The sequence below is a fragment of the Pseudorca crassidens genome, chromosome 4 (genome assembly GCF_039906515.1).
Source record: "Pseudorca crassidens isolate mPseCra1 chromosome 4, mPseCra1.hap1, whole genome shotgun sequence".
Classification (NCBI taxonomy): domain Eukaryota; kingdom Metazoa; phylum Chordata; class Mammalia; order Artiodactyla; family Delphinidae; genus Pseudorca; species Pseudorca crassidens.
The window spans coordinates 125,479,516-125,504,214 of record NC_090299.1 but is presented as its reverse complement, the minus strand read 5'-3'; the positions used below and the strand labels follow the sequence as shown (position 1 = coordinate 125,504,214).

Sequence of the window (24,699 nt, the reverse complement as noted above, 5' to 3'; positions counted from 1 at the left end):
AGCACTGAACTAAGAAAACAGGAAGTACTATGGGATAAAACTGGTAATGCTATGTAAATAAAACAATTCATTTATAAATAATAATAAATGATCACTCCACACCACAGTAACTTAGGATGATTTGAGAATAAATACTTAACTTTGAGAAGGATTATTGGACTGGCAGTGTGTTGCTGGTACATGTCAAGATTATTCATCTCCCTGACAGTAATATTAACCACAATCCATTTCAGTTAGTTCACGTTATCATTTTCTGACTAATGTTAGAGAAACAATGTCATTGAAGGCTGCTTAAACTAAGTGTAGGCTTAACCTCTGTTACAGTCATATAAAAACTTCCACTAGAAGGTAACTTCTAGTAAAAAAACAAATCTGCTATACAGAGTGCTAATACTTTAAAAATACAAATTTAAAAAAATAGTCATACAAAACCAATAGATTGTTTTCCTAATTTAAAAACAAAACTTCAGCAAATCCTCTAAACACACCACAATATATTGCCCCGTGTGTGTATGTTCACATTTTGCTAAACTCAATTTTAAACTGTGGGGAAAAAGTTGCACAGCCATATTTTAAACAAAATATTATCACATTGAACATGTAATAATTTAAAGTTTTAAAAGGTCAGTGTACCCATGAAAAATTTTCTTCAGTATTATACAAATACTACATAAAAAGCAGTTTGCTATATAGGATCCCCCAAATTAAGTACTTTGCTAAAGGTCCCTTCTAATAAATGGAGGCAGGCTGACACAAGTCTATCTAAATACAAAAATTTCCTACTGTGGTTCTTGAATTTTATCTTTCCAGGCTATCTCCCCTTTCATTTTGGATGTTCCTTTTAGAAAACATCTGCACTTACACTCTACTTTCTATAAAATCATTTTCTTTTTCTATTAATGTAATAGTTTTTCTCTGTGAGGGTATTTATTCTTGTTTTGTTTTTAAGGCTTCTTCTGCTTCTTAAATTGTCTTTGTTTCTTCTGGTTTCTTTTATTTTTCTATTCCATTTAGTCTCTGTTGTCCTTCACACTGAAGGCTGTCTTTAAATGTCTGCTACCTTCATTTTTAAGAATGAGGCACGAAAGAGCTGACTGAAGTACACTGAAGTACACTTTTAATAAGCAGCATGTGAACGGGTAGACTTCACTGAAGAGAAAGCAGGTGGGCTCCAAGTAGGATCCTTAAATGTCAGTACTTTTCAGGTCTTTTCTCTTGAGCCAGTCAGTATATCCAAAGAGTAACACAATTTTCTGTCTTACAGGGTGGGGCTGGTACAAGCCTGGCTGTCGGAGTTCCAATAGCACTCGGAGTTCCGATAGGGTCTGGGGGCCTTCACCATTCAGTTCTTAAAGCTTTCTGTTAATCCTCCTGTTTTCCATTCCTTACCCTTCAACTCTCCCTCTGCTGTTTTTGTTGTTCTCAAATCAGAAACTTCTCCAGTACAATTTCTCCAAAAAGTAAACCTCTAGTCTTTTGCCAAGATGAAGGTAAAAGTAGTTGCATATTGGAAAGAAGTATAAATGCAAGTATTCAATGTAAACTATTCTTCTGGTTATATCTAAAGTCTACCAGTTCAGTGATAGGGACAGACCTGAGATCAACTCATGGCCTGAACACTTGGAAAATGTATGACCTTAGAGAGTTTCTTAACTTCACTACATCTTAGTTTCATTATGTGTAAAATAAAGATAGTAACACATTCCTTACAGTGTTGTTGAAGGGATTAAAGAAGGGCGCTTATACAAAATGTTTGTTAAAGGCACCTACTAGGGCTTCCCTCACAATCCTACAAAAAGATTCTAACCTTTCCCAATATCATTTTTTTTGCTGACTGGACTATAAACGCCCCAAGGCCAGGGAATGTAATTTATATCAAAATCCCTAAGATCCATGTGGCATATAATAGTATATTTGATGCCAAGATTAAAATATTTTTAATATATTTTGTCAGCCAATAAAAAATAGCCAGATGTGGGGTAATTTTAAATTTCTTTCTCTGCCATTATGTTTTATTTAAATACTTTAAGATCCATTATTTACTGTTATAATACAATAACGTTGTTTTATTTTTTTAAGTTTGAATTCCTTTGGTTTTGACTGAAGCCCAATAAATAGAAAAACAAAGTAAAAGCTATAACGCCTATCATTTTGAAACAATATTGCCCCCCCCCCCCCCCCGCCAAAAGAGTGTTCTTTTCCCTCTGTGACATCTAGATGGTATACTGATTCCCAGTATATCTGTTACAGAGCCTACTAAAAGGACTGGCATTCGTCAGAAACAGCACTTAAAACTTAAAGAGATAAAGAAGTGCTGTCTGATCAACAACAGTTAAATGTCGGTAGTCAATTCCAGGTCAAGATGAATGCTGTATATTAAATGTGTGTGTTAGGAGAAATATCTCACATATAAAAACACACAACCAAATGTAGGAGATAAAAAGGAGACAGGAGGCGGGGCGGGGTGGTGGTGGAAATCATCTACTTTTGCTTTAAACAAAGAGAGAGAGAGAAAAAAAACACAATAAATACAAGGACAAACAATAGCAACTCATCAACCAGTAAATAAATTCAGAACAGCCTTGTCATTCAGTTCTCTTCAGTTATCTCAGAATATACGCTTTAGAAACATTTTGATCCAGACTAGAGCAATGAAAGTTGCTAGTTTAACAGAGTGTGGATGGTACAACATTGTAAGACAGGTTTAAAATAAACAAACAAACAAACAAACAAAAACCTATGATTAACTGGGACCTGGACCAAAATTTAAAATACAGTTTGAAGATCTGATAATAGTAAACTTTGCTCAAATTTCTACACTGCAAGGTACGAATTAGGAGATAGAGGTGTAGGGTCATTTTCCCCTAACGTTTACTTTTCTTGACTCTTAAACAAAATAACAGCTCACATTGTGCTTGCACACTACAGTTGAAAAACTGCATGATTTTTCTTTTCCCTCTACCTTGAACTCTTTCTTTCAGTATTTTCCTTCACTTTAAGAATGTGAGCTCTAATAAATATTAAATACTTGATTATACGTTGGCCAGTCCTGTTTTTTCCCCCAACCTTCAGTTATTTTTTACTAAAATAGTAACTTAGAAGATTTTATTTTATCTAATCTCCAGAAACTAAGAGTCCCTCGCACAAACTATTACTCAATGAACAATCAATAAATGAAAAACACAAATGAATGCTCGAGTAGTAACATCAGGTATTCTCTAGATTTAAGCAAACATTCAGCTTTTTCATAAAACAGGCTTAGTCAAAAAAGCTTGGGGCATTACCTGGGACAAACACACCAGGAGTAGGCAATTGGGGAAAGCTTTCCTTTTTCAAGCAATGGAATGCTGGTTGTCTCTTACCATGCATTTCAGCATGAGAGGTGAAAAGCAACTTGATGAAATAACATCAAAACAGACTTAGCAATTGATGCCAAACGTACAAAGCAGTATAGCATACTGCAGCGTTTCTCAAGGTTTCTGGGCCAAAACTCATAGTAAGAAATCTGTCACTTCAAATCATAACCCAACACACACACACACACACATGCGCGCGCGCACACACACACATGCACACACACCCGTCAAGCAGAAGATTCGTACATGATGCACATTGCTTTCTTTTTTTAATGTAATGCTATACTATTCCATTCCCTTTTTAAAATGCTACTTGTGAACTGCATAGTGTTTAAATTCTGGTTCTATCCACTAGCTGTGTGACTTTGTACAACTTGCTTAACCCCACGGTGCCTCAATTTCTGCCCCTGTGAAGACAATAATAACGTTACCAATCTTAGAAGGTCTTTGTGAGGGTTAAAAGAATTAACACGTGTGATATTCTTAAATAAGAGCCTGGCATATACTAAGTCCTTAATAAACATTAGTTAACAGTAATAAAGTGAGATGTTCCTACCTTCTGAAATTTACAGCTGAGTTTTCATTTGCAAGATTTCACTTGGAAATGGATGGTTCCATTTCAATCTAACAACATACTTGTTTTTTGGAATAGGTATCCAGGTATATACATTACATATTCCAAAATAATTGCTGATCAATTAGAACAGAAATGATTGTACCTGATTATCTTGATTTTCCTTAGAAAACTGGCTTACACAATTAATCTCCTACTAAGGAAAAAAATAAATAAATCACAATAGCACAAAAAAATCTTACTAATCCACCAAGGAAGCCCTGGTACTGAAACACTCAGCCATCATAATTTGTTTTTATGGTATGACATTTTGTAAATATATTCTTGTCCTAATTATAACTTCTTATAAAGAAAAGACAAAAAAAATGTTCTTATCTCTTCCAAGGAGACTGTCAAAATATAAAAATCAGTGTGTATTTGTAAAATATGGATTAATGTCACTTCAAAGTTTATGCATGGTTAGATCTGTCTTCTCATCAGTCAGAATTTCAGACTAGTGATGAAACAACAGGGAAGGTGGAGAAAAAAAAATCAACTTCAAAACTGATCTCTACTTTTTTCAGCTTTAAAGGAATAAATTAAACCATTATGTTAAATGAGGAGTTTCTCAATACAAGGAAATATTAAATTTTCATTGTGATTTTCAGACTAGACATTTTTTTTGCACTGCCCCATTTAGACTTTCTTTTTGAAGAGAATGATCAGAAACATAATACAGAAGAAAGGGTGTTGATTACATTAATTCAGCTTCAAAAGAGAATTCCCTGTGCAACATGGAAGAGATTACCAAATAAAATTGTATCAATGCTACTAAAAGTCCTCTGAAAACCAGCTTTGGGAAAATTAAATGGACATAAACACACATAAATAATTCAATGCATTTTAAAGCTAGTCAGGCTATATTAAGAAGGAGGGTAAGCTCTGTTTATATTTTAAATTAAGCTTTGCACACGTTTCCTTTGATTTCACAAGTTTATTTACACAAATAGTAATGTTTGCTAAATGTATACTATGGGACAAACTTCAATATAATTCTATTATAATCGTTTTTCATACAGATATAGCTCATTTTATGTATGTGATGCATTCCTGAAAATATGTATATAAACAGATATTTCAAAATGGAATCATACTGTAAACATTAAGCAGATTTTAATACCAATAGGAATGAGACACATTTTATAAAGTAAACAATGTTATACATGGAAAGCATGTATCAAATACCTGATATGCTTATTTCACTTAAAATAATTCAGTTAATTCTAAACTCACTTATTTCCATGAATATGTAATGAAAACAATTAGTAGTAGCAGAATTCCATTTTCATGAACTTGAATGACTTTTGTAGCATTTGAACTACTGCTGCTTTATAGGAAAGGAGATGCTGTAGGTTATGTGGTTGAGTATTAGAGCTCCCTACTTCTCCCCAGCTCTGATAATCACACTACTGTTGGCTAGCCAATTAAGTGCTGTTCAGCTAGTGTTGAAAACACTCTTTATAAATTTTCCTTCCTCAGCACAAAATACAACTCTTTCACAAAATCTCTTATAATATAAAAATGGATACTACTACAATTAAACACACTAAATCACAAAAGTGGTATTTTTATGTCTTTGTATAGTGGATATGGACATTTATAGATAGAGAATAATGAAAATAACTCTTTTGCTTTGGCTTTTGAGCCCCTTTTTACTTTTAATCTAATAAAATAAAAAAAGCAAAATTTCTATTGCTTGTCTAGTGGGGCATAAAAATAACCTTATTTATCACATACAGAAGATAAGTTATAAAGACATGAATTAAAACAGTGTTTTACACACCTAGCAAAACTATTTGGCAAGTTCCTTAGAAACAGCTGCAACATACAAATAAGATTCAATTTGAATAAAAGATTCTGTTTACTTGGCAAATAGTAACAGCATTTTGCTGACACTATTTCATCGGATTCTCATAATGAAAAAATTCATAGGACCTACTTTAAAAAAATTGTTTTGAAGGATTTCTTCTGGTCATGTAAGATTTTTAGTGGAATAGAGAACAAAGATGAGGGTCAGAGAACGGAAGCTTTTGGCAAGGAAGTAGTAAGACGAGGTGACAGGGTTATGGGAGTTCTTGTTCAGGTACAGTGATGGCAGAAGAGAGCAATACAGCCACAGCAGAAAAATCCAAATAGCCTCCCACTTAGCACCATTGCTACTGTTCCACCAAGATATAAACATGCACCTTGTCCACAATCCATCCAACTACTCACTGCATCTTAAAGAGCCTACAAAAAGTCCTCTAGAGCACAAAACATCTTAATAAGTTATGTGCTTAAATGGAAGTCCAAACTGAAGGACTCGGCTTAAACAAAAAAAGGCAATTCTTCTAGATGTCTAGAAAGGTTATATATTTATTTTGTGAGGCAAATTTTACATTTTAACAATTTAATGAAAAATGAGATCTTTAATTTCACTTACATAAAATTCAAATAAAGGATAGTAGGATATAATAGTCTGAGAATTAAAAAGCTGTCCAGTTTTTACTATTGACCTACTGCATGGCTCACTACACAAGTCAAACTAATACAGTCCTCATTTATTAGACAAGAGAGCTCTACAGATTCCAGTGAAATACTACAGGGTCTTAGAACAAGTACAATACCTAAATGTAAGTAAGGCTTTCCTTTAAAAAAAAAACCAAAAAACATTTATCCATTTATTATTTCTCATAGTCAATGGGTCACCTGGGAAATTCTGCTGATCTGGGCCACAGTTGGCTGCTCCTGGTTGTGCTTGCTCATATGTTCATGGTCAGCTGAGGGCTGGCTCGTGTAGGATGGCCTCAGCTCACACAGCTCAGCCATCCTCCAGGTGTCAGTCCTGACCCTCCCACTAGTTAACCTGGGCATGTTGTTCTCAAGGTGATCAAAGAAAAGTAAAAGCAGAAACATGCAGGCGCTTTTTCAAACCTCTATTTTGTGTCTAGTTTACTAATTACCTCTTTTTCTCCCCTTACTGGCCTTTTTATTGTTTTTGTTTTTTACGTGTTATAAAATATACATAACATGAACCTTACCATTTTAACCACTTTTAAGTGTAAGTTCAGTGGCATTACATTCAGGCTGTTGGCCAACCATCACCACCTTCCATTTCCAGAACTTGTTTCATCTTGCAAAACTGAGACTCTATACCCATTAAAGTCTCCATTTCTCCCTCCCCCCGGCCAGGCCCCGGCAACCACCATTCTACTTTCTGTCTCTATGAATTTGACTACTCTAAATACCTCACATGAGTGAAATCATACAGTGTTTGTCCTTTTGTGAATGGCTTATTTCACTTAGCATAATGTCTTCAAGGTTCATCCATATTGTAGCATGTGTCAGAGGTTCCTTCCTCTTTAAGGCTGAACAATATTCCACTGTATATATGTACCACATTCTGTTTATCCATTTATCCATTAGTGGATACTTGGACTGCTTCCATCTTTTGGTTATTGTAAATAATACTATTATAAATATTAAAATTGGTATACAAATACCTCTTCGAGTCTCTGCTTTTATTTCTCTTGGGTATATATTCAAAAGTAGAATAGCTGGATCTTAGGGTAATTCTATTTTTTATTTTGAAGGAACTGTCATACTTTTTTCCACGTCAGCTTCACCATTTTACAGTGCCACCAGCAGTGCACAAGGGCTCTAATTTCTCCACATCTTCACCAATACTTGTTATTTTATGATTATTTATTTATTTTTTAATTAAAGCCATCCTACTGGCTGTGAAGTGGCATCTCATTTGGTTTTGATATACATTTTCCTAACAATTAGTAATGTTGAACACCTCTTCATCTGCTCATTGGCCATTTGTATAACTTCTTTGGAGAATTGTCTATTCAAATTCTTCACCCGTTTTTGAATCAGGTTGTTCGGTTTTTGTTGTTGAGTTTTAGGAGTTCTCTATATATTCTACACATTAATCCCATATCTGATAGTTAATGTGCAAACAGGGCTTTCTTTTGAAAATGAAAACTCTCCTTTAAAAGTGAAAAAGGATTCAGGATATTCTGTTTGTTGATAATTCAGGACAGAAAAGGAAAATTCTTAAAGAATACCTGATGATATGAGAATATACTTATAGAAAAACCAGTGTGTGTGTGTGTGTGCATAAAACATAATTATTCCTTATTGATATGTGGTAAATTAGAGGTAGTTTTTGTTATTTACATGTTTCATATTTTAAAATTAAAAACAGACTAACTTTAACAAGTTTTTAGAACTTGGGAGAAATGTCATGTATATTTTATTATTTAATTCATTTAACACATTTATTGAATGGCAGGTCCTATACTAGGCAAGGGAGAAATAATGGTAAACAAGAACTCTATCTTTATGAACTTTAGTGGAGCACACAAGAAGAACCAAAACAAGTAGGTAGAAAGATATGTAAAAATGCATGATATTTTAGGTGCTCTGAAAGAAAGAGAGGAAGGAAGGAATCAGTAATGGTCTCTATAAAGACGTGTTGTTCCTAAAGGACTGAGACAGTCAGCCACTCACAGAGCAAGGAGATGAACGTTCAAGGCAGAGAAAGCAAACTGTGGAGTTGGGAAAGATTCATTCTGCATGCAGTGATAAGTCAAGAAAGGTTTAAGCACTGAATTTATGGAATTCAAAATTACATTTAGGGCTTCCCTGCTGGCACAGCGGTTGAGAGTCCGCCTGCCGATGCAGGGGACACGGGTTCATGCCCCAGTCCGGGAAGATCCCACATGTCGCGGAGAGGCTGGGCCCGTGAGCCATGGCCGCTGAGCCTGTGCGTCCGGAGCCTGTGCTCCGTGACGAGAGGGGCCACAGCAGTGAGAGGCCCGTGTACCGCAAAAAAAAAAAAAAAAAAAAAAAAAAAAAAAATTACATTGAAAGAGGATCCATTCTGTTGTAGTGAGGAATGGCTCAGAGAAGGGCAAAAGGTAGAGGAAAATCACTTAGGAGACACAGAACAGTGTGGGGTTACTTCTCTTTTTACAGGAGAGCTGGTGAGAAGTTTCCATGATGTTCTTCGTATCTTTTATCAAGTACTGACACCCTTAGAAGAAGTTGATATTTGGGAATAATATCTCCTTAAATGTATATGAAGAAAAAAATATAACTGTTAATATTTTTAACTGTCATCAAGGTTACCATGTATATTAAATTTTTCTAATTTAAATTTGAGAATAATGAAAATACATTTAAAAGACAAATATATTAAAGTTATAATAATATTAAAAATATTTTTTAAATATGATGTGAAAATAAAGATAATCACTTGAAAATTTTTATATTCAACATAGTGATATTTCAGATGATTACTAAGAAATTACCTTGGACAAATCTCTGAAGTTACTTGGCAAAGTAAGATCCAGTTCTTCTGATTCATAATTAGTAATGACCCAGGGAAACACTGGGTACTGATTTAAGTCATTGTAACTCCGTCCTGGAAGAGGAAAAAAAATTCATTCTTAATTTAGAAGAATGAAATGATAAACATTCAAGAATATACTAAATGTAACAAGAACAACAATTTTTGAGTGCCAGACATTGTTCCCAGTGCTATCCATTCATGATTTCATTTAATTCTCACAATAACCCTATGAAATTGGTATCACCCTCGTTTTACAGATTAAAAAAACCGAGGCACAAAAGTTTATGTAACTTGCCCCAAATCATGCAACTACTAATGGTTGAACTACATTCAAATCCACATACTCTGTACCCACATCTTATAAATTACACAACTATTTTTTATTAGTTAAAAGCCTGCACCAAATAAAATAATCTTCATTAAGAATTCAAAAAACAATTTGCAATCTCATAGAGTTTCTCAAAACCAGAATCCTTTCTTTGCCATTAATTAATCAACCAACCAATCAACTGATCAACCAAGTTCAAGTGACTTCACCCCTATGGGCATTCACAGTCAACTGTAAAATCACCAGGTTGCTCTTAATAACTCTGAAATTTCTGTGACAGCTTTCAAATTCTATGCTCCTTTGAACATAATGCACAGCATCATAGATGTTGCTTACTCCATTCCCAAATGCTGCCACATACTCTTCTATGCTTCTTCTAAACTAATGACATTCAACGACACATTCAGGTCTACTAAAAATATGAATAAAACAAAGAATGAGGTAGCCCATTCACGTAGAAACAGCAGTTTTCTGGATATCACCCCTTTGGGAGGCAGCATGGTAGATGACATCATTGTTTCTGTAGTAAAAATGTTGGCATTTGACTCCACGATTTTACTAGTCTATAACCTATTTTTACTTAGATTTAATGTGAACAGACTCTTATGGCTAAATTACAAGGCAAACAAGGATATTAATACTGGTTGAATTCCTTTCTTACAGTGTATTCTATCATCTCCATTCTCTTCCTGTTCTCAAATATATACGGATATCAAATCAATATACAGCTGAGTATTACAGTAGCTCTCGCCACAAATTCTTGGTATCTAAGCCTCCCTTATGATTGGATGTTTGGTTGTTTTTTTAAACATCTTTATTGGAGTATAATTGCTTCACAATCGTGTGTTAGTTTCTGCTTTATAACAAAGTGAATAAGCTATACATATACATATATCTCCATATCTCCTCCCTCTTGCGTCTCCCTCCCACCCTCCCAATCCCACCCCTCTATGTGGTCACAAAGCACCGAGCTGATCTCCCTGAGCTATGCGGCTGCTTCCCAATAGCTATCTATTTTACCTTTGGTATATATGTCCACGCCACTCTCTCACTTCGTTCCAGCTTAGCTTTCCACCTGCCCATGTCCTCAAGTCCATGCTATACGTCTGCGTCTTTATTCCTGTCCTGCCCCTAGGTTCTTCAGAACCTTTTTTTTTTTTTTTTCAGATTCCATATATATGTGTTAGCATACGGTATTGGTTTTTCTCTTTCTGACGTACTTCACTCTGTAAGACAGACCTTGGGTCCAGCCACCTCACTACAAATAACTCAATTTCGTTTCTTTTTATGGCTGACTAATATTCCATCGTATATATGGGGCATATCTTCTTTATCCATTCATCTGTCGATGGACACTTAGGTTGCTTCCATGTCCTGGCTATTGTAAATAGAGCTACAATGAACATTGTGGTACATGACTCCTTTTGAATTATGGTTTTCTCAGGGTATATGTCCAGTAGTGGGATTGCTGCATCGTATGGTAGCTCTACTTTTACTTTTTTAAGAACTTCCATATTGTTCTCCATAGTGGCTGTATCAATTTACATTCCCACCAACAGTGCAAGAGAGTTCCCTTTTCTCCACACCCTGTCCAGCATTTATTGTTTGTAGGTTTTTGGATGATGGCCATTCTGACCAGTGTAAGGTGACACCTCATTATAGTTTTTTTTTTTTTTGCGGTACACGGGCCTCTCACTGTTGTGGCCTCTCCCGTTGTGCAGCACAGGCTCCGGACGCGCAGGCTCAGCGGCCATGGCTCACGGGCCCAGCCGCTCTGTGGCATGTGGGATCTTCCCAGACCGGGGCACAAACCCGTGTCCTCTGCATCGGCAGGTGGACTCTCAACCACTGCGCCACCAGGGAAGCCCCTCGTTGTAGTTTTGATTTGCATTTCTCTAATGATTAGTGATGTTGCGCATCCTTTCATGTGTTTGTTGGCAATCAGTATATCTTCCTTGGAGAAATGTCTATCTAGGTTTTCTACCCATTTTTGGATCAGGTTGTTTGTTTTTTTTGAAATTGAGCTGCATGACCTGCTTGTAAATTTTGGAGATTAATCCCTTGTCAGTTGCTTCATTTGCAAATATTTTCTCCCATTCTGAGGGTTGTCTTTTCATCTTGCTTATGGTTTCCTTTGCTGTGCAAAAGCTTTTAAGTTTCATTAGGTCCCATTTGCTTATTTTTCTTTTTATTTCCATCACTCTAAGAGGTGGATCAAAAAAGATCTTGCTGTGATTTATGTCAAAGAGTGTTCTTAGGGCTTCCCTGGTGGCGCAGTGCTTGAGAGTCCGCCTGCCGATGCAGGGGACACGGGTTCGTGCCCCGGTCCGGGAAGATCCCACATGCCACGGAGCGGCTGGGCCCGTGAGCCATGGCTGCTGAGCCTGCACGTCTGGAGCCTGTGCTCCGCAACGGGAGAGGCCACAACAGTGAGAGGCCCATGTACCGCAAAAAAAAAAGAAAAAAAAAAAAAAAAAGAGTGTTCTTACTATGTTTTCCTCTAAGAGTTTTATAGTGTCCGGTCTTACATTTAGGTCTTTAATCCATTTTGAGTTTATTTTTGTGTATGGTGTTAGGGAGTGTTCTAATTTCATTCTTTTACATGTAGCTGTCCAGTTTTCCCAGCACCACTTACTGAAGAGGCTGTCTTTTCTCCATTGTATATGCTTGCTTCCTTTATGAAAGATAAGGTGACCATATGTGGGTGCGTTTATCTCTGGGCTTTCTATCCTGTTCCATTGATTTATATTTCTGGTTTTGTGCCAGGACCATACTGTCCTGATTATTGTAGCTTTGTAGTATAGTCTGAAGACAGGGAGCCTGATTCCTCCAGCTCTGTTTTTCTTTCTCAAGATTTGCTTTGGCTATTCGTGGTATTTTGTGTCTCCATACAAGTTGTGAAATTTTTTGTTCTAGTTCTGTGAAAAATGACATTGGTAATTTGATAGGGATTGCACTGAATCTGTAGATTGCTTTGAGTACTATAGTAATTTTCACAATGTTGACTCTTCCAATCCAAGAACATGGTATATCACTCCATCTGTTTGTATCATCTTTAATTTCTTTCATCAGTGTCTTATAGTTTTCTGCATACATGTCTTTGGTCTCCTTAGGTAGGTTTATTCCTAGGTATTTTATTCTTTCTGTTGCAATGGCAAATGGGAGTGTTTCCTTAATTTCTCTTTCAGATTTTTTTCATCATTAGTGTATAGGAATGCAAGAGATTTATGTGCATTAATTTTGAGCCTGTTACTTTACCAAATTTATTTATTAGCTCTAGTAGTTTTCTGACAGCATCTTTAGGATTCTCTATTATGTCAACTGGAAACAGTGACAGCTTTACTTCTTTTCCAATTTGTATTCCTTTTACTTCTTTTTCTTCTCTGATTGATGTGGATAGGATTTCCAAAACTATGTTGAATAATAGTGGTGAGAGTCGACAACCTTGTCTTGTTCCTGATCTTAGAGGAAATGGTTTCAGTTTTTCACCATTGAGAATGATGTTGGCTGTGGGTTTGTCATATATAGGCTTTATTATGTTGAGGTAAGTTCCCTCCATGCCTACCTTCTGGAGGGAGTTTATCATAAATGGCTGTTGAATTTTGTCAAAAGCTTTTTCTGCATCTATTGTGATGATCATATGGTTTTTCTCCTTCAATTTATTATTATGGTTTATCACACTGATTGACTTGCGCATATTGAAGAATCCTTGCATTCCCGGGATAAATCCCACTTGATCATGGTGTATGATCCTTTTAATGTGCTGTTGTATTCTGTTTGCTAGTATTTTGTTGGAAATTTTTGCATCTATGATCATCAGTGATACTGGCCTGTAGTTTTCTTTCTGTGTGACACCTTTGTCTGGTTCTGGTATCAGGATTATAGTGGCCTCGTAGAATGAATTTGGGAATGTTCCTCCCTCTGCTATATTTTGGAAGAGTTTGAGAAGGACAGGTGTAAGCTCTTCTCTAAATGTTTGATAGAATTCGCCTGTGAAGCCATCTAGTCCTTGGCTTTTGTTTGTTGGAAGATTTTTAATCACAGTCTCAATTTCAGTGCTTGTGATTGGTCTGTTTATGTTTTCTATTTCTTCCTCATTCAGTCTTGGAAGGTTGTGCTTTTCTGTGAATTTGTCCATTTCTTCCAGGTTGTCCATTTTATTGGCATATAGGTGCCAATAAAATGGCACCTATATGAGGTGAGATCTCTCATGATCTTTTGTATGTCTGCAGTGCCAGTTGCTACTTCTCCTTTATCATTTCTAATTCTATTGATTTGAGTCTTCTCCATTTTTTTCTTGATGCATCTGGCTAACGGTTTATCAATTTATCTTCTCTAAAAACCAGCTTTCAATTGATCTTTGTTATTGCTTCATTCATTTCTTTTTCATTTATTTCTGATCTGATCTTTATGATTTCTTTCCTTCTGCTAACTTTGGGGTTTTTTTGTTCTTCTTTAATTGCTTTAGGTGTAAGGTTAAGGTTGTTTATTTAAGATGTTTGTTTCTTGAGGTAGGATTTTATTGCTATAAACTTACCTCTTAGAACTACTTTTGCTGCATCCCATAGGTTTTGGGTTGTCGTGTTTTCTTTGTCATTTGTTTCTAGGTATATTTTGATTTCATCTTTGATTTCTTCAGTGATCTCCTGGTTATTAAGTAGCGTATTGTTTAGCCTCCATGTGTTGGTAATTTTTACAGATTTTTTCCTATAATTGGTATCTAGTCTCATAGTATTGTGGTTGGAAAAGATACGTGATATGATTTCAATTTTTTTAAATTTACCAAGGCTTGATCTGTGACCCAAGATATGATCTATCCTGGAGAATGTTCCATGAGCACCTGAGAAGAAAGTGTATTCTGTTGTTTTTCGATGGAATGTCCTATAAATATCAATTAATTCCATCTTGTTTCATGTATCATTTAACGCTTGTGTTTCCTTATTTATTTTCATTTTGGATGATCTGTCCATTGATGAAAGTGGGGTGTTCAAGTCCCCTACTATCATTTTGTTATTGTCGATTTCCCTTTTATGGCTGTTAGCATTTGCCTTATGTATTGAGGTGCTCCTATGTTGGGTGGATAAATATTTACAATTGTTATATCTCTTCTTGGATTGATCCCTTGATCGTTATGCAGTGTCCTTCTCTGTCTCTTGTAATAGTCTTTATTTTAAAGTCTATATTGTCTGATATGAGAAGTGCTACTCCAGCTTTCTTTTGATTTCCATTTAAATGGAATATCTTTTTCCATCCCCTCACTTTCAGTCTTTATGTCCCTAGGTCTGAAGTGGGTCTCTTGTAGGCAGCATATATACGGGCCTTATTTTTGTATCCATTCAGCCAGTCTATGTCTTTTGGTGGGAGCATTTAATCCATTTACATTTAAGGTAATTATCGATATGTAGGTTCCTATTACCATTTTCTTAAATTGTTTTGGGTTTTTTATTGTAGGTCTTTTCCTTCTCTTGTGTTTCTTGCCTAGAGAAGTTCCTTTAGCATGTGTTGTAAAGCTGGTTTCGTGGTGCTGAACTCTCTCAGCTTTTGCTTGTCTGTAAAGGTTTTAATTTCTCTGTTGAATCTGAATGAGATCCTTGCTGGGTAGAGTAATCTTGGTTGTAGGTTTTTCTCTTTCATTATTTTACATAGGTCTTGCCACTCCCTTCCGGCTGCAAAGTTTCTGCTGAAAGATCAGCTGTTAACCTTATGGGGATTCCCTTGTATGTTATTTGTTGTTTTTCCCTTGCCAATTATAATATTTTTTCTTTGTATTTAATTTTTGATAGTTTGATTAATGTGTGTCTTGGCGTGTTTCTCCTTGGATTTATCCTGTATGGGACTCTCTGCGCTTCCTGGACTTGATTGACTATTTCCTTTCCCATATTAGGAAGTTTTTAACTTCAAATATCTCTTCAAATATTCTCTCAGTCTCTTCCTTTTTCTCTTTTTCCTCCAGGGCCCCTATAGTTCGAATGTTGGTATGTTTAATGTTGTCCCAGAGGTCTCTAAGACTGTCTGAATTCTTTTCATTCTTTTTTCTTTATTCTGCTCTGCAGTAGTTATTTCCACTATTTTATCTTCTACATCACTTATCCGTTCTTCTGCCTCAGTTATTCTGCTATTGATTCCTTGTAGAGAATTTTTAATTTCATTTGTTGTGCTGTTCATCATTGTCTGTTTGCTCTTTAGTTCTTCTAGGTCCTTGTTAAACGTTTCTTGTATTTTCTCCATTCTATTTCTACGATTTTGGGTCATCTTTACTATCATTACTCTGAATTCTTTTTCAGGTAGACTGTCTATTTCCTCTTCATTTGTTTGGTCTGGTGGGTTTTTACCTTGCTCCTTCATCTGCTGTGTGTTTGTCTGTCTTCTTATTTTGCTTAACTTACTGTGCTTGGGGGTCTCCTTTTCGCAGGCTGCAGGTTTGTAGCTCCTGTTGTTTTTGGTGTGTGCCCCCAATGGCTAAGGTTGGTTCAGTGGGTTGTGTAGGCTTCCTGGTGGAAGGGAGTAGTGCCTATGTTCTGGTGGATGAGGCTGAATCCTGTCTTTTTGGTGGGCAGGACCCCGACTGGTGGTGTGTTTTGGGGTGTCTGTGACCTTATGATTTTAGACAGCCTCTCTGCTAACGGATGGGGTTGTATTCCTGTCTTGCTAGTTGTTTGGCATAGGGTGTCCAGCACTGTAGCTTGCTGGTTGTTGAGTGGAGCTGGGTCTCAGCTTTGAGATGGAGATCTCTGGGAGAACTTTCACCGTTTGGTATCACATGGAGCTGGGATGTCTCTGGTGGACCAATGTCCTGAACTTGGCTCTCCCACCTCAGAGGCACAGGCCTGACACCCAGTCGGAGCACCAAGACCCTCTCTGAATACTGTTACCTCCTCGGAAAGCTCAATACCAGGGTGTATGGAGCTTTTACAGAGGGTCTCAGCAAGCAGGCAGTCCTGCGGTACCAGATTAGCAAACGTTCAAAAGCTTGACAATATACTCTGTTGGCAAGGGTGTGGAGAAACAGTCCCTCTTTTGCATTGCTAGTGAGAATGCAAAAGGGAATAACCAACAACAACTTTGTCAATATGTCTTCATCAACCAAATGAGCAATGCCAGTGTAGGACCTAGGACCACTCACTCCATGGAAGAATCCCAGGTTCAGGCAGGGGACAGGCAGAGTGCTGGTAATATCTGGATATTGCTTGACACTTTACAGACTGTTCTCAATGAATTTGCCTTCTCTGTTGAGCTTCAAAGCTTCCAAGATCTTGGCAGCTGGGAAGTGAAAGGCAGAGGGAGGGAGCGTGGGGCAGGAGCAGCTTCTGGGCATGTACCCATGGGAGTGGCTGCCTGAGAGACCTGGGAGCAGAGGGTAAATAGTCCCCCGATTGGACGGAGCGGAGCAAGGACTACAACCTGATTTGATGCTTTTAACATTTTATTTCACTGTATTCATCATGGGCTTGAGGTCTATTAGAATAACAGAGTTCTTCCTTGACTGACCTGGAAATAGTCTTAGGAAACATGAATAACTAGGACAATTTTAATTCAGAAGTGTTTATGTCATTACATATTTCTGTCAATTTTAACTTCTCCCAGAAAAAAATAACCAAACTTAAACAACAAAAAGCAGTCTATTTTGATGTCTCCATTCTCTCACATTTTCCTGATTGAGATGTTAGTAAACAGTAAAATCCTCTTCTTAGCCTATCTGCTTAAATAATCAAGTTTATTGTACCTACGAAAAAAAGAGTACGTAACTGCTCACTGTAAACAGACTTTTATTAAGTAAGTTAAATTCAATATTTAGTTACTGAACGCCTAGTGACTGTCTTTTGGGAAATGTGCCAGATATCATGAGAACCTATATGTATCACAGATAACACTGTAAAAGAAATATTAAATAACATGAGACTCCACCCCAGCCTCTAGTGTATGTAAAAACCATCCAAAACAAATTATTGATTCTATTCTTTAAAGAGAATATACAGGGGATATATTTAAAAGACACTATAGGCACACTAGAAGTTATTTGAGAGTAGACCATTTCATAAATGCTGTCCATAATTATTACACTGCATTCAATTTAGGTGTTAATTGATTTATCATGTACAAAAGATGTTCATTTAAACTTGTTACATAAGTTCCCTGTCTCTCATTATTACTTAAAAATCCTTTCAGTCTCTAGTTATACAATCCCTACTAAATTCCACATAACTGTTCAAACTTTCTTTATTCCTTTCCCTCAATGGACCCTCAGATGAGTATCTCCCTAACTGATGAATCTTAGACTTTTTCAGTGTAAGCCCTGAACTTCCAATTCTTCGTACTACGCCCTCTCTTCTCCACTTTTCCAACAGTGTCTTTATTCTCTGGGAGGTATGATTCTTCCACCTGAGCTCTTGAACAGGTCTCCCTCATAATGTGAATTGTTACTTTTCCTCTCTCTTCCTCTTTCATAGTTACTCTCCACTGCCTTAACTCACCCTCTCTTTACTATTACACAAGAAAACTGTAATCTACATCTAATATTCTCGTTTAATCTCGAACCATTCAGTCCTTATAATCAAACTATTTTGCTTGTTTTGCAAATAAACCCCTAGGGACTTCCCTGGTGGCATAGTGGATAAGACTCAGCACTCCCAATGCAGGGGGCCTGGGTTCGATCCCTGGTCAGGGAATTAGATCCCATATGCATGCTGCAACTAAGGGTTCTCATGCCACAACTAAGGAGCCAGCCTGCCGCAACTAAGACCTGGCACAACCAAATAAATAAAATAAATATTTTTTTTTAAAAAAAGAAAGAAAACAAACCCTTATAAAGTAACCCATAAGTCCTGAGATATTAAAGCCAAAGTCATGGCCTGTACTCACTCTTAATTCTCCCTTACCTCTCCATCACATCTAATACAGTGGCCAAGGCCTTTCTCCCTTTCCCCTTGTATCTCAAGACATTTGCTTCACCTTAGTTCTCCTCCTATTAAGTCTATAAACTCTGGGGTCAGTCATTCTCTTCTCTTCCTTAATAACTTTCCCTCTTTCTTTTTGTTATGCTCAAGTGCATTCCCCAGACCTTACCTCACTGCTTTCTGTATCACCTGGCTTGGTAATCTCAACTCTCTCTCTTGGTGATTTCCTGTCTATGCAGATGAAATCCAACGTCCTATCTCTAAGCTCCAAATACCCTCACTTAACCTATACTCCAACAATTCTTTTCTTGGATATCTTGATAGCACAGTAAAATCATCTTTCTCTAGATCGATTTTTTGCCTTCTCCCTTTAATTGCACCACTATTTTCCTCATGATTTAGAGCAGAAGCCTGGAAGTCTTTTCTGACACATTTTTCTCATTTACTCCCAACATTCAGTTGTCTGCATGGCAAATGGTTTGTACCTTGTAAATTCTTGTGTTATCTTTTTTTGTTTGTTTGTTTAATTAATTAATTTATTTTTGGCTGCATTGGGTCTTTGTTGCTGCACGCAAGCTTTCTCTAGTTGCAGTGAACGGGGGCTACTCTTTGTGCCGTATGCGGGCTTCTCATTGCGGTGGCTTCTTTTGTTGTGGAGCACAGGCTCTAAGTGGGTGGGCTTCAGTAGTTGCGGCATGTAGCCTCAGTAGTTGTGGCTCATGGGCTCTAGAGCACAGGCTCAGTAGTTGTGGCACATGGGCTTAGTTGCTCCGCGGCATGTGGGATCTTCCAGGACCAGGGATCGAACCCATGTCCCTTGCATTGGCAGGCAGATTCTCAACCACTGCACCACCAGGGAAGCCCAATTCTTGTGTTATCTAATCCTTTGTTTTAATTCCTATTGTCACCTCTCTAATGCAGGCCCTCATTACTTTTTATATGTAATTGCTTCCTAACTTCTGCTCTCTACCTAGACTCTCTGCACCATAATTTATCCTTCATACTGCTTCCAACTTTTCATACAGTTCTGATATTACTCATTTGTTCAAAAACTTTCAAACGTTTCCCTGTAAGTTGACTGCCAATTCCTCAAACTGACAAAAAAAATCTTGCATAATGTCTGCAAGTACATTTCTCCAAGTACCTTTCTAGTTTTCTTTTTCATTATACCTTTATGAATATATATTTTATGTACACGCAAACACAAACACACACACATACTATACCATTAATTGTTCTTTAGCTATACTGCATTTCTTCCCATCTTTGTATGCTTGCTTATGCCTTTAGCTTTACATGGAATGACTCTATTTATACAAATACTCAAAATAATTTAATCATATCACTATTAATAATTTATCATTTGAAATACATCAACATGTGAGCTTAAATTACCTGCTATTGTGTTGAGAAACATCAAGTACTCAAAATTTGAAATCTCCCTATGCTGCCATCGCTGGGTCATATTAGAAGCTTTAAAAAGTTGACGAGGACTAGCTAATGAGATACGCCTGCAAGAAAAAGAATTTGATATAGAATCAAATTAAACTTAAGATTAATTAGATCAATAATAAATCATGACTTCTGTGCTCGTTCAAAATGGCATCTGTATTATTCTGAGACATTCTATTCATGTTATACTAACGAATGCTGGAGATGTTTCAATCTGTAATTAATGGTTAAACGAATGATTTGGATGAGTCACAGGTCTATTATCCATATTCTATTCATCAAGATAAGCTGTCATTACAAAGCCATTATAATATCTAGGCTCCATAAATGTTGATTAATAACAGTATGATTAATAATTCACTGCCTTACTGATACAAAAGTAATTATAGTAACTAAGTAATACATATAAAATTGCATTCACATCTTTATCAGTTTAAATATTCATCTCTTAAAGACAGCATATTTGTACATTACAAATTTAAACATTATTTTTGTATACCCATTGTAATAGGGGAAAGAGGATCCCAGCTCCTCAGGTGTCCATTCGTGGGTTCGGATAAAGGTAAGGGAAACTATTATTCTTTTATACAACCTAATAGTAGACCAAGTTTTCTGTTTTCTTAATGTAATGTGAGTAACAAAGGATACAACTGACCAATACTAAGTAGCAGTGGGAAATAGGTGGGAGGATTAATTACTACATTCAGAGCCCAGAATCTCAGAGAAGTATGCTGTCACAGTTCTTCCTACTACTAAGGACAAGATACATATTTTTTTCAAGCTTTATTTCCAAAGGTATAATTTACGTAACACAAAAGTTACCCTTGTAAGTGTACTATTCAATGATATTTTAAAGTAAATTTCTAGAGTTGTGCAATTATCACCACATTGTATTCTGGAACATTTTAATCAACACTAAAACTTCCCTTGTGCCTATTTAGAGTTAATTCCTATTCCTATCCCCAGCTCTAGGCAACTATCAATCTACTTTCTGTCTCTATGAACTAGCCGTTTCTGAACATTTCAGATAAATGGAATCATACATCGTGTAATCTTCTGCATCAGGCTTCTTCTACTAACCATAATGTTTTGAGGTTCATCAATGTGGCAGCATGTATGAGCAGTTCATTTCTTTTGATTGTAAATAGTATTCCATTGTATGAATAGAGAATATACCACATTTTTTAAATCCATTCACCAGTTGATAGACATTTAAATTATTCCAGTTTTTAGCTATTATGAAAAATGCTACTCAGAACATTCACGTACACGTCGTTGCTGAACATATGGTTGCATTTCTTTTGGGTAGATTCCTAGGAGTGAAACTGCCAGGTTGTCTGTTGACTTAATATTTATCTTTTTGAGAAACTGCCAAATTGTCTTCCATTATACATTCCAACAAACAATGTATGATGTTCCAAATTTTCCACATCTCTGCCAATACTTGCTATTGTATGAAATTTTTATTATAGCCATTCTAGTGAGTGTAAAATGGTATCTTATTATAATTTTAATGTACATTGTTGAACATCTTTTCATGTGTTAATTAGCCATTTGTTTATTTTCTTTGAGGAAATTACTATTCAGATCTTTTTTACCTTAATTGGGTTGCTTCTGTCCTATTATTGAGTTGTCAAAGGTCTTCATACATTCTGGATACAAGTCTATCAAATACATGATGTGCAAATATTTCTCAGTCTGTGGCTTATCTTTTCACATACTTAGTGATATATTTAAAGCACAAACATTTTAAATTTTGATTAAATCCGTCTTCTCAATTTTTGTCTTTTATGAATTATGCTTTTGGGTGTCACATGTGAACTCTCTGCCTACTGCAAGATGATAAAGTTTTTATCCTATATTTGAGAAATTTTTTAGTTTTAGATCTTAAATATAGGTCTATGACACACCTTAATTCTTATGAACAGTGTGTGGTAAGTGTTGGAAGTTCATTTTCTTGCATGTGACTATCCAGTCATTACAGTACCATTTGTTTAAGGATTACCCTTTCTTCATTGAATTGTGTTGGCACGTTTCTGAAAAAGCCACTGACCATAAATGCAAGGGTTTATTTCTTTATTCTCAATGTAGTTTCATTAATTTATGTGCCTATCCTTGTATAAATAGCACACATTTTGATTACTATGGTTTTATGGTAAGTTTTGAAATCAGATAGTATAAGTTCTGTAATTTTGTTGTTCTTTTTCAAAACTGTTTTGGCAATTCTAGATCCATTGTATTTCAGCTTCTCTATTTCTCCCAGAAAGTGTACTAAATTTTGACAGGGATGGTATTAAGTTTATAGATTGAGAAAGAATTGACATCTTAATCATATTGAACCTTCTGATCCATGAATATGGAATGTCTCCATTTATTGATGTCTGTCTTTACTTTCTAACAGCCGTGTTTTACACTTTTCATTGCAAAAATTGTACATGTCTTTTGTCATCTAGGAATAAAGACATTTCCCTTTCCAATTTGGATGCCTTTGATTTTTCCCTTCCCTTCCTTTCCTATCACACAGGCTTAGCACACATTATATATCAATATAATATTGATAGAAGTGGTGACAATGGAAGACATCCTAGCCTTCCTGACCTTAGGGGAAAAGCATTCAGTCTTTCAACATTAAGTACAGTGTATGTTATGTGGGTTTTTGATGGTTGCTATTTATCTGTTTGTAGAAATTCCCTTATATTTCTAGTCAGTTGAGATTTTCTAGTCATGAATGCGTGTTTCATTTTGTCAAATGCTTTTTCTGTGTCTACTGAGATGATGATGTGGGTTTTCTTTTTTTTGGTCCTGTATTCTATTAACTTCATGCATAACATTAATTGATTTTCACATTTAAACCAATCTGCATTCCTGTGATAAAACCCACATGGCTACTTTATAATCCTTTTTGTATACTGCTGGATTTGGTTTGATAATATTTTGTAAAGGATTTTTGAATACATGTTCATTAGGGATATTAGTCTACAGTTTTCTCTTGCTAGCTTGTTTTTTCTTGTGATGTCTTTGCCTAGCATTGATATTAGGGTAAAGATGGCCTCATAGAATGAGCTAGAAAGTGTTTCTTCTTCCTGTGTCTTGAGGATGAGTTTATGAAAGATTGATATCTTTTCTAATTTATCTATTTGATAAGATTCACCAGTAAAGCCATCTGGGCTTTGACTCTTCTTTGTGGGAAGGTTTTTAAATTACAAATTCAATGGACCTGTTATAGGTCTATTCAGAATTTTAATTTCTTCTTGAGTCAGTTTTGACAATTCTGTCTTTCTAGGAATTTACCCATCTCATCTCAATTGTCTTAATTTGTAGGCTGAAGCTGTTCAGGATATTTCCTTCTAATCCTTTTAATTTCTACATGGTAAGCAGTGCAGTCCCTTCTTTCATTTCTGACTTTGGTAATTCATACTATCTCTTTTGTTCATAGTTAGGCAGTTAAAAGAATGTCAATTTTATTGAGCTTTTTAAGGAATCAGCTTTCGTTTAATTGATCTTCTTTATTGTTTTTTGTCTCTTTTTCATTGATTTCTGCTCTAATTTTCTTTAGTCACTTTTTCCTACTTGTTTTCCATTTAGCTTCTTCTTCTTTTTCTAGTTTCTAAAGATGGAAGCTTAGGTTACTGATGTTAGGCATTTCTGTATTTCAGATATAGGTATTTAAAGCAGTACAATTTCCCCCTGAATACTACTTTAGCTGCATCCCATAAATTTTGATATGTTATAGCTCTCTTGGATACAGAAACCCAAATCACTGTCCTTCTCTGTACCATTGTAGGAGGAGTTGCTGAGTGCAGAAGTTACCAAAAGCACCAAGCGCTACTCTGAAGAGCTGCAGCAGCATGTCTGGAAACAAAAAAAAAGGAGCTCCCAAGCCCAGGCACTCTAAATGCAGGGAGGTATGTAAGGGAGAAACTGGTATAGACCATGGAGCAAGAAATAAAAGGAGAAAAAAGCCCTCCTACCAATCCAGTCACCCCCTATGGCCTAACCTCTGCTCATCCTAACCTCATCCATGTACTTCACACCAAGCTTCAGACTGCAAGATAATATGATCTCCTGGTAGCTGTTATAACCTCTGATTATTTATGTGTTAAACTCCTTGATTAGTGTTCCCTTACAGGAAAAAAAAAGAAAAAAAGCCTGAATCAAGTGATAGGGTTGGGCAAAACTAGTGAAGAGAAAACTAAAATGATATTGTAGGTAGAAACTTTGGGTTGGTTCAGTATGTTGTTATGGCTTATAACTGGTATTGATGTGTATATGCTTATACTGTCAAGTACTCATAAAGTGTCAGAGAATATTCCAGATCAAGAGCTACAGGTAGACGAGTGATAGTAGGATTAATTCTCCTGATATTTGCCAACAGTAGTAGGTCAGGATTTAATCCAAATATCTCTACCTACTCATGTCCTATTGACTGAGAAGTCAGAAGTCTCACACCTAAACCAGAATTAAGAGAGACTGCCCAAAGGCTGCAACAAAATTCAAGGGCCTGCTTGCCAACTACAACTTGTTGATACTGAATAGACAAACACAACAATCAACCTCTGGCAGCCAAAAACTGCTGTTGCTACATGCAATGGCCTTTTTTCAGTCTACGTCTTACTGATTTTTCATCAAATCTTACCTTCTTGAAATACTCTCATTCTTTGGCATCACATTTTCCTGGATTTCCCATTTTTCAAGGCCTTTCTGTTTTTGTTTTG

The 24,699-nt window shown here is 36.2% G+C and overlaps 1 protein-coding gene across 3 annotated transcripts in view; it reads right to left on the bottom strand.

The window, feature by feature from the left end:
* Positions 1-24,699, bottom strand: part of LRBA (LPS responsive beige-like anchor protein) — a 727,005-nt gene that overhangs the window by 188,077 nt on the left and 514,229 nt on the right. For all 3 annotated transcript variants that reach the window (XM_067736701.1, XM_067736700.1, XM_067736702.1), the window contains exons 43-44: positions 19,928-20,043; positions 9,270-9,382 (exon numbers count right to left, since the gene is read on the bottom strand). In XM_067736701.1, coding sequence (XP_067592802.1) covers positions 9,270-9,382; positions 19,928-20,043 — 229 coding nt within the window. The remainder of the gene's footprint in view (positions 1-9,269; positions 9,383-19,927; positions 20,044-24,699) is intronic.